The 10,693-nt window shown below is 45.6% G+C and overlaps 1 protein-coding gene across 1 annotated transcript; it reads right to left on the bottom strand.

Annotated features, from left to right (window-relative positions):
• Positions 1 to 1,286: 1,286 nt before the first annotated feature.
• Positions 1,287 to 7,996, bottom strand: LOC121009572 (ficolin-1-like). Its single transcript, XM_040442790.1, has 8 exons — positions 7,826 to 7,996; positions 7,593 to 7,697; positions 7,408 to 7,461; positions 5,297 to 5,335; positions 4,847 to 4,974; positions 3,793 to 3,922; positions 2,536 to 2,670; positions 1,287 to 1,855 (listed from the first exon to the last, which is right to left on the bottom strand). Exons 1-8 carry the CDS (start codon positions 7,896 to 7,898, stop codon positions 1,608 to 1,610), a joined length of 912 nt encoding a protein of 303 aa, XP_040298724.1. The 5' UTR covers positions 7,899 to 7,996; the 3' UTR covers positions 1,287 to 1,607.
• Between the last annotated feature and the right edge of the window lie 2,697 nt (positions 7,997 to 10,693).

The raw sequence follows: 10,693 nt of genomic DNA, 5'->3' as shown, positions 1-10,693 counted from the left end.
AGGCGGAGGTAGCAGTCCTGCTGCTGGGTTGTTGCCCTCCTACGCCTCCTCCACGTCTCCTGATGTACTGGCCTGTCTCCTGGTAGCGCCTCCATGCTCTGGACACTACGCTGACAGACACAGCAAACCTTCTTGCCACAGCTCACATTGATGTGCCATCCTGGATAAGCTGCACTACCTGAGCCACTTGTGTGGGTTGTAGACTCCGTCTCATGCTACCACTAGAGTGAAAGCACCGCCAGCATTCAAAAGGGACCAAAACATCAGCCAGGAAGCATAGGAACTGAGAAGTGGTCTGTGGTCACCACCTGCAGAACCACTCCTTTATTGGGGGGGTCTTGCTAATTGCCTATAATTTCCACCTGTTGTCTATCCCATTTGCACAACAGCATGTGAAATTGATTGTCACTCAGTGTTGCTTCCTAAGTGGACAGTTTGATTTCACAGAAGTGTGATTGACTTGGAGTTACATTGTGTTGTTTAAGTGTTCCCTTTATTTTTTCGAGCAGTGTATAAATGTGTGCATATGTATATAATAATCTGTAATGATGTTGGTGTATGTATAAACAGCATAGTATGTGACATTATGTATATAGCTATGTAGATGTCAGTGTATGTATATGGAATTAATTGTATGCTTGTACACAAATTTAAACGTATGTAATCTAACATGAATGTAGGTATGCATGTGGATGTATATATGTATATGGATTTTATGTATATGTGTTTATGCATGTGAGTGAATGTGTATATATGATGTGTGGGTGTTGTCATCTATATATGTCATTTTGTGTGAGTCTAGAGATGAGAGGTAAGTGGATGTGAGGGTATGTGCGTATATTATCTGTGATTATTATCTGTGTGTATTATGTGTGTGTATATTATCTGTGTGTATTATATGCGTGTATTATATGCGTATATTATCTGTGTATATGACTGTGTATATTATCTGTGTATATTATCTGCGTATATTATCTGCGTATATTATATGCGTGTATTATATGTGTGTATATTATATGTGTGTATATTATATGTGTGTATTATATGTGTATATTATCTGTGTGTATATTATATGTGTGTATATTATATGTGTATATTATCTGTGTGTATTATATGCGTGTATTATATGCGTATATTATCTGTGTATATGACTGTGTATATTATCTGTGTATATTATATGTGTATATTATCTGCGTGTATTATATGTGTGTATATTATATGTGTGTATATTATATGTGTATATTATATGTGTATATTATATGTGTGTATATTATCTGTGTATATTATATGTGTGTATTATCTGTGTGTATATGACTGTGAGTTCACTCTTTGATGACAGTACGTTATATACCACAGTAATGGACATGGCTGACACCCTCAGGGGGAAGAAAATCATTATGGATGGCAAAAAAAATATGGAAACTCCTCATATCAGAGATTTAATGTGCACTACACCTGACCGATTACAAATTCGGAGGATAACCCCCAACATACAAGTGCCAGTGATGCAAAAGGGAAATTCATAGGGAAATAAGTTCAGCTCCACATCTGGTGTTCCCTGGCGTCCGCCCGGGTTCTTCTTGTGGTCACAGGGCCCTTCGCTCGCTTTACACCATCCTGATCTTCATCTCAGAGACTTTGTAGGAGTAGTTGTGCCCTTTGCCATGCTTCCAGTTGATGCCAAAGGCTGTGTTATTGTGGGGCCCCAGGTAGTACTGTCCGTTCAGGTTGGCGTTATGGCAGTCCACGTACCACCACCCTGCCTTACATATCTGGGCGCAGTTGCCGCCATATTTGTCGTTGTCTTGGTCTTTGGTGGTGAACAATCCATTCTTATGAAAACTGAAGGAGTCGCCTGAAATAAAGAGGGAATTATTGCAAATGGCGTCTGAGAAGTCTCCGACATCTACTATCCTGACAACCGGTACCAGTATGATAGTGACACCTTGCTAACACCCAATATGGCCGCCATTACAGCCTCCGCAGATGCTGTCACCCAACATGGCCAGGTGCCTGACAGACCAATCCGTTTACTGAGTGGTGTATACACTAAATCCGTATCTAACTAGATTAGAGAATCGGGACTAGAGAAAAGCTGGGAGCCTTGTAGAAGCTTGGATGGCGGCCATATTGGTTGTCACCCAGTTTTCCCAGGACCAAATATAACAAAGATACGACTGAACAGACCATTTTTTAAGAGCTTATGCACACAACCGTAGCCATTTTTGCGGTCCGGAAAATATGGATACCGGCCGCGTGCGTTCCACATTCTGCTGATCGGAAAGTCCTGCCCTGTGATAGAAATGCCTATTCTTGTCCACAAAACAGACAAAAATAGGGCATGTTCTATCTTTTCTGCGGGGCCACGGAACAGACATAAGTAAGGATGAGAACACATGGTGTGCTGTCTGCATCTTTTGTGGACCCATTAAAAGGAATGGATCCGTATCCGACCCACAAAATTGTGAAACGGATGCGGAAAGAAAAACACGGTTTTGTGAATGGGCCCTAAATCTGAGTCGGACGAGCGCTCACCCATATTTCCACCAGTATATGTTCCCAGTATCAGCTTATACTTCTCGGATTCTCCAAGGATTTTGAAGGATGAATATTCGGCCGAATATTTTGCTATTTCAAAATCTTGCAGATCGATTCGCAGCTTCCAAGTACCTGGGGAGAGAATGAGAGTTGTGTTCCAGATTTTTCTGATCTTTAGAGTAGTCTCAGAGCAGTGCAGAGTATTTTAGCAGTCATGTGCTGCTGTGTGATGTGCAGTGCAGAGTATTTCAGCAGAGTCATGTGCTGCTGTAGGATGGGCAGTCTCAGAGCAGTGCAGAGTATTTCAGCAGAGTCATGGGCTGCTGTGGGATGGGCAGTCTCAGAGTAGTGCAGAGTATTTCAGCAGAGTCATGTACTGCTGTGGGATGGGCAGTCTCAGAGCAGTGCAGAGTATTTCAGCAGTCGTGTGCTGCTGTGGGATTGGCAGTCTTAGGGCAGTGCAGAGTATTTCAGCAGAGTCACGTGCTGCTGTGGGATGAGCAGTCTTACAGAAGTACAGAGTATTTCAGGAAGGTCATGTGCTGCTATGGGATGAGCAGTCTCTAAGCAGTGCAGAGTATTTCAGGAGAGTCGTATGCTGCAGTCATGAGCTTTTGGAATAAAGCAGCCATGTTTTTCTAATTCTGGACAACCCCTTTAAGTTAGAAAATATCACACAGAAATCCAGCAGGGTCAGACTTTCGCTGAGTGTTGGATGGCGGCACCTTGTATGTTGCAACCACCCTAAGGCCGGGTTCACACGAACGTGTGTGATCCGTGGCCGTATTGCGTGTGAATCCGTGTCCACAGTTCCGTGTGAATTCCGCATCACGGATGCGGACCCATTCACTTCAATGGGTCCGCAAATCCGGAATCGCGGAACGGCCACACGGGACGGGACCCCTCGGAAGCACTACGGAGTGCCTCCGTGGGGTTACGTCCCGTACTTCCGTTCCGCAAAAAGATAGAACAAGTCCTATCTTTTAGCGGAACGGCCGGATCGCGGACCCATTCCGCGATCCAATGCGGCTGACATACGGCCGGCGATCGTGCATTGCGGCCCGCTATTTGCGGGCCGCAGCACAGGCACGGGTCACACACGTTCGTGTGAACTCGGCCTAAGAGTAAGCGCAATGTAGCAGCTCGACTTGCGATTTTATGTTGTGTGACTACGTCGCCATATTGCCCTGTCCTACACAGTACTGACAGACAGAGAAGAAGGGTCTCTCTATACAGGTGGGTGTAAGACGTCACCTGCAGATGTTAACATGTGAAGATTGTCGTTCCCCAGCCAAAACTCTGTCAGCCGGCTGCCGAATCCATTCTTGTAGGATTTCCAGTCTTGGTCGAAATTCACCGAACCATCCCAACGTCTCTGGAAAACCTACAGATGGGAGTAGTAGTCTGTGCTTTAACAATATACGGAAATGCATCATTTCAAGCAGGAACATTTCCTTACCACCTGCATTGTCCTGACCTAGCCCTGCTCCAACAGCTGGTGATTTGTACCAGTGTATCAGTACATAATAAATCTATTTCATCATATTATGGAAGCATTCTCCCTTACAAACTGCCTAATATGGCTTCACAGTCCCCCATGCTGATATCAGGGGTGTAACTAGTAGGAGGTGGGTGTCCCAGGGGTCAAACAGGCCACACTTGGCCAACTTTATTCGTTACAGCGCCAGTGCAGTGAACAGAATGTTTGCCCCCGGTTAAAGAAAATCCTAGCTACATTTCTGCTGACACATTGTAACAAACACCACAAGATTAGCAGCGGTTTTCAAGGATTTTTTCATTCACAGACCGCAAGCAGAGGACTGAAACACATGGGGAGGGGGATTGATTAAAACCGTTGCCCATGACAACCAATCACAGCGCAACTTTTATGTCATATTCTGCTCTTGAAAGAAGAAAGCTGTGCTGTGATTGGTTGATATGGGCTTAACAACAGAGACCAGGGTCCTCTAAGTGTACGTTGTGGTTGCTATGGGCAACAAAAAAAACTTTCATAAATTCTCATAGACCTCCTCTATCAAAACTAACAGTAATACTGCCTTTGTTGCCCATGGCAACCAATCAGAGTGCAGCTTTCATTTCTTAAAACTGCTGTGGAAAAATGAAAACTGGGCTCTGATTGGTTGCTATGGGTAACCAAGAAGGTTTCACTGTTAGCTTGGTGAATGAGGCCTATGAATTAAGTTTAGGAAAGCGGCTTTTGTTGTAGTTTTTTGTGAATGAGGCCATGTATGAAAGCATGAAGAAAACTGAAAAGAAAATTCTGTTATACACTGCCAAAGCCACTTACAATCCAGCCCCCGCCATCTGTGTGCATATCACACAGCACCCTGAGGGGGGCGCTGCCATCTGGGTATATTGTGTACCAGTCACTGAGCACTTCCCCTTGATCTCGTAGCTCCTTGCAGTTGCGGGCAGCTGAAAAATATACAATTGTGACTCATGTTGCAGTGATCTACAACTTGTGGCTCGCCGGCTGTTGCAAAACTACAACTCCCATCATGCCTTGATGGCTGTAGGCTGTCAGGGCATGATGGGAGTTGTAGTTTTGACACGGCTGGGGGGACATTTCTATCAAGTAAAGTTTGTCACCGATTCACCCAGGCTTCACAGAAATGCACAGCCCCTGCTTTCACCTCCCCTCCCCCTCCTATCCATATCTCATCCTTTTAAGTTTTATACCGAATTCTATTCATTTCCATAGCGCAGTGCCTTAAGATGGTCGTTTTTCTCCACTCACCATAAAATACTTTTTCCGTCGCCGCTTCTCCCTTTTCACCTATATTTAACAAAAGTGAAAATAGTCATCCTAGTCTACGGTAAAGAAGATTTTACATGTGCAGCCAACAGAGCCTGTGCTGGTGGAGGCCCCCTGCACACGGATGTGTGCTTCCCGTTGCCGTATTGCGGACCGCATTTGTGGATCCGCAATACACGGGTGCCGTTCTGTGGGCAATCCGCATCACGGATGCCGACCCATTCACTTGAATGGGTCCGCAAATCCAGAGATGCGGAATGGTGCGGAGCAGAAGCACGGAACGGAATCCTACGGAAGCACTACGGAGTGCTTCCGTGGGATTTCGTCCCGTACTTCCGTTCCGCAAAAAGATAGAACAAGTCCTATCTTTTTGCGGAACGGCCGGATCGCGGACCCATTCAAGTGAATGGGTCCGCGATCCGCTGCGGCTGCCCTACGTACTGTATTCATGCATTGCGGCCCGCATTTTGCAGCACGACCACGGGGTGCACACGTTCGTGTGCAGGGGGCCTAAATCTGATCTGAAAACTGTGGCGATATTAGGCTATGTTCACACGTAGCGGTTGCAGAGCAGTTAAAATGAGTTTGCAGTTTTTGCAATTGAAACAGGTTACATAAATTTGTGTTAGGGCTCGTTCACACGAACGTATTTTGCGTCCCGTATACGGGCCGTTTTCTGCGTTCCGCATACGCTCCGTATACGGAACCATTCATTTCAATAGGTCCGCAAAAGATGCGGACAGCACTCTGTGTGCTGTCCACATCCGTTGCTCCGTTCCGTGGCCCCGCAAAAATTTTGAGTCCTGTCCTATTCTTGTCCGTTTTGCGGACAAGAATAGGCATTTCTATAATAGGCCTCCTGTTCCGTTCCGCAAATTGCGGAAGGCATACGGGCGCCATCCGTGTTTTGCGGACCGCAAAAAACGGCACGGTCGTGTGAACGAGCCCTTAATCTGTAAAATCAGCGACCGCGCGAAAACCGCATTATGATTTGTCCAACACGGGTTTAAAAAAATCTCACAATTTCTGCAAGAGGATCTGCATATGACTGAACGTTAAATCCGCAGCATGTAAATTATTTATTTATTTTTTTTACTGCAGATTTAAAAGTTTTCAATTCCGAAGATGAAATCAGCGGCAAACCCGGAGCATATGACGTCAGCCACAAAATCCGCACCATTTGTCATAGATTTTGCTGCCGCGCAATACTGCCAGATATGCTGTGGGTTCTCCGTTTCTGAAGCGGACCCGCGCCGCGCTAATGACATGCCTTAGCACCACATGGCCACAGCAGACAATCTCTGGCCGCAGCAGTCATGCTTTGAATGTGTTAGCCTCACTGCTGAGGCCAATACTGGCTGCAGAGGTCAGGTGATAAGACATGTCATCACTGCAGACTGGTGGGGGCCACCAGACCGGTATAAGGGGAATAAATATATATTTTAAATGTTTTAGTGTGGCCGACCGCATGTGACCATACCACAACCTCCCGTGGCAGGCAAAGGCCATACATTTTTTGGGTTAAATTGTGCAACCATTGGTCACCAGGGGTGGACGGGGTTTTGGACGCATTTGGCATCAGACCATGTAAGGCCTCTTGCACACGACCGTATGGCTTATTTAGTGTTTTACAGTCCGTTTTAAACGGATCTGTTTTTCCATTTTTTGTTTCAGTAGTGCTTCCGTTTCCATTCCGTTTGGTTTCTGTTTTTTGCGGATCGCAAACAGAAACGGAAACATGTCATATACAGTATACAGTAATTACATAGAAAAATTGGGCTGGGCATGAAATTTTCAATAGATGGTTCCGCAAAAAAACGGAACGGATACGGAAGACATACGGATGCATTCCATATCCGTTCAGTTTTTTTGACAGCCCCACTGACTTGAATGGAGCCACAGAACATGATTTGCGGGCAATAATAGGATATGTTCCGGAAAAACGGAAATACAGAAACGGAATGCATACGGAGTACATTCCATTTTTTTTGCGGACCCATAGAAATTAAATTGTTCCGTATACGGAATGCAAAAAAAGGAACGTAAACGGAAAAGGCCTAACTTCTAGTTTCTACAGTTTTTGATTTTCCTACCCTTTGGACCCGTTGGTCCCATCTTCCCGATGGCTCCTGAAGGACCGCATTCTCCTAAAAAAATAAGCCCGTGTAAGATTTAAAGGGACAGTTTAAAAAAATAAAAAATTCCACTTCAAACGGTAATCAATAAGACATAGTCACAGTCCGTGAAGTACAATATTTCAGGACAATCTGACACTTACCTTTTTCTCCAGGGTCTCCCTTCGGTCCAGGAGATCCAGGCATTCCTGGACACCCTCTGAGGATGGACAACTTGTCAGAGTCTCCAAGTCCAACTATCTTCACTTCTGATAGGAAGGTAGGAAAAAAAGACATGGGGCTGTAATGGTCATTCCTGAACACTGATGACCTAGGTGTGGGTGCGGGGGTCGCAGATCTACCTGGGACCTACCCAGTCTGCGGCTGATGGACCTACCTGGACATGACTCTTCAGCATTGCTGAGAACCATCACAGAGACCCAGAGCAAGGTGAACCAGCAAGTCTTCATGATAAGTGACGGGTATACTCGCCTTTCCTTGTGCCGACCTCGGCTACAGTATATATTTGTCGTACATGTGGCACAGCTGCTGCTTAAATAACAGTCCCCCGCCCGGTATGAATTGTTCTCCCTGAAGTTCCAGATAATGTGAAACAATGGACTCCGGAAGTTCATTATGGAGACATCTTGATTACACTAGGATATTTACTTATAGCTTATATAGTCTTAAGGGTCCATTCACACGTCCGTAAGTGTTTTGCGAATACGCAAAACACGGACACTGGCAATGTGCATTCCGCAATTTTCGGACCGCACTATAATAGAAAATGCCTATTGCGGACAAGAATAGGACATGTTCTATTTTTTGGCGGAAACGGAAGCACGGATGCGCAAATGCGGATGGCACATTCCGGCCCCATTGAAATTGAATGGGTCTGCACCCATTCCGCGAAATTGCAGAACGGATGCGGACCCATTTTGTGGACGTGTAAATGGACCCTTAAAGGAACCCTTAAATCTGCTGACAGATGCCATTTAATACCTGGTGGGGGGGGGGGGGTAGTCAAGACGCATAGATTCTGTGCCATGCTTCGCCACTCTAGTCTTCAGTGTACTCTACTAAGTGTTTATATATGCAGTGGCCAGGTTTGGGGTACCCTCAAAGCTATGCTGGGTCCCCCGGACACCATCGAGGTGTCACCACTTTGGAAGGGATGGTAAGGCGTGGTGCACCCCAATGGGAAATAACTCCAGAGAATCAGGGTCTGCAGTAACCAGGGGGCTTCTTTACTGGAGGAACTCAAGTGCAAAACAATACAGGAAGTGCACTGGGCTGGCTTCTCCAGTGTCCTCCCGGGCAGAAGAAGGGTTGGATGCCTAGGTAAGGCTTGAGCTAGCTGTCCCTCTCTCTCTCCGAAGGCTGGTACCCTGGACAAAGGCTAGAGGCCTACGGTCTGTGGCTCAATAGTCCAGCTGGCTCCTTGGTGCTCTTATAAACACTGATCCCTAACTGTAAGACACTAAGGGCTCTGACCGCTCTCCTTATATACAGTTTCTAACTGAACTAGAACCTTCTAGTGGGAAGGGTGGAGTGGAGAAATTCAGCCAAAACAAATACAATGTTACAACTCCCGTCTGTCATAGACTTGCATTAGAGAAATGGCAAGGACACAACAGTTTTTCCAGACAAAAACAGGTTTTTAGACATGATAACATAGCTAAAACCAGACATTCAAAAGGTCAGTCTGTCTGGTTTTGGTGGTAATCAAGGTCATTTCCCTCTAAAACATGCTCTTCTTTAACCCTCATGGTAATTGTGGAAAATTACCAGCTTCTCATTATTACCTAGAAAGTCCCAAACATCTCTCAGTATCCATTAACCCTTTCCACAGTACCAAGCAAATATCCTGTTCTTTTGCATTGTATGTGTCACAACAAACATAAAATGCAGTTAACACAGTATTAAACAGTGCACATTAACCCTTTAATGTTAAATAAAGTGAGGAGTTGATGACTCGGCATTGGGGAAATACGGGGAAATGTCCACAAATATCTACACTTCAATGTACCCCTGCTCCAGGGCACTACATATAACAATCCTCCCCAAACATCGAAATATAAAAGTTCTGCTAATGCACTATTGGTCCAAAAGAATGCCACTTATCTGATGGCCCAGAACTGCTGCCATGTAGCAGCCATTACACTGGCGGTAGAAGGGATGTCAGTTCTGGCAGCGCAATGCATGGGCTCGAAATCTACATCCCAATCCTTACCTAACACATGTGGATGTGAAATCCACCAGGTACTTCTATTAAAGGGGTTACTCACAGCATATATCTGGCAGGATGGTGGTCCCTCTGAATGATGGTCTTTCTCGGTATGATTAGGTAATTGAATCAGATCTGTGATCCTGTGCTGTATCCGGTGGTAACACATCTGAATGGACGGTGGTATTTGTGTAATCTTCAGCCCATTCAGGACCCACAAAGCAGATGTTCTTAAAGAGATTTTGGTTTATTTCTTCGATGTCGTTTTTGTAGACTTCACTATAAGGCACAGGAATTGCTTGGTTGAGAAAGTCACTTAGATCATCAGCCGGCAATGTTACTGGGGACTCGGTTCTTCCAGCCTCCAGGTCCGCCCAGTTGATAGAGCCAAAAAATGGCTGCTGACGGATGTTCTCGTTTTCACCAAGACGGAGGGAGTCCTGCTTGCACAAAAGTTTCTTCAATAGGTTTGTGCTGTCTTGGTCAAGACCTGTAAAGGCCGGTTCTTTGTCTATTACTGCTCTGCCAATATCTGCTTTGGTTTTCCCTGAAAAGGGATACATTCCGGTCAGCATCCGATATAACGTCACGCCAAAAGCGAACCAGTCCACTCCATAGCTGTACTGTCTGCCCTGCAGCATTTCCGGGGCCATGAACCTTGCAGTGCCACATCTTTTGCTGGCTGTGACCCCACCAAGCATCTTGTAAAGGGAAATGCCAAAATCGGTAATCTTCGCGTGACCATCATGGCTGAGGAGGATGTTTCCCGGTTTGATGTCACGGTGGACAATCCCCTTGGAGTGTAGAAATTGAATGCCACAAACTATTTCTGCAGCCAAGAACTTGACGGTGAGAATGTCCACCTTTGGCGTCTTCTTAAGATAGCCATCAAGGCTTCCACCTCTGGCCAGCTCCATCACATAGAATACGTAGCTGGTTGTGTGGAAGACGGCATACCCGTGGACTAGGAAGGGACACTCGTTGGACAGCTTTAGGATGTATCTCTCGGTAAGGTGGTACTTTAATGACTTGGATTTT

The sequence above is a fragment of the Bufo bufo genome, chromosome 8, assembly GCF_905171765.1.
Source record: "Bufo bufo chromosome 8, aBufBuf1.1, whole genome shotgun sequence".
NCBI classification, from domain to species: Eukaryota; Metazoa; Chordata; class Amphibia; order Anura; family Bufonidae; genus Bufo; species Bufo bufo.
The sequence above is the reverse complement of the archived record's forward strand: the minus strand, read 5'-3'. Positions and strand labels throughout refer to the sequence as shown.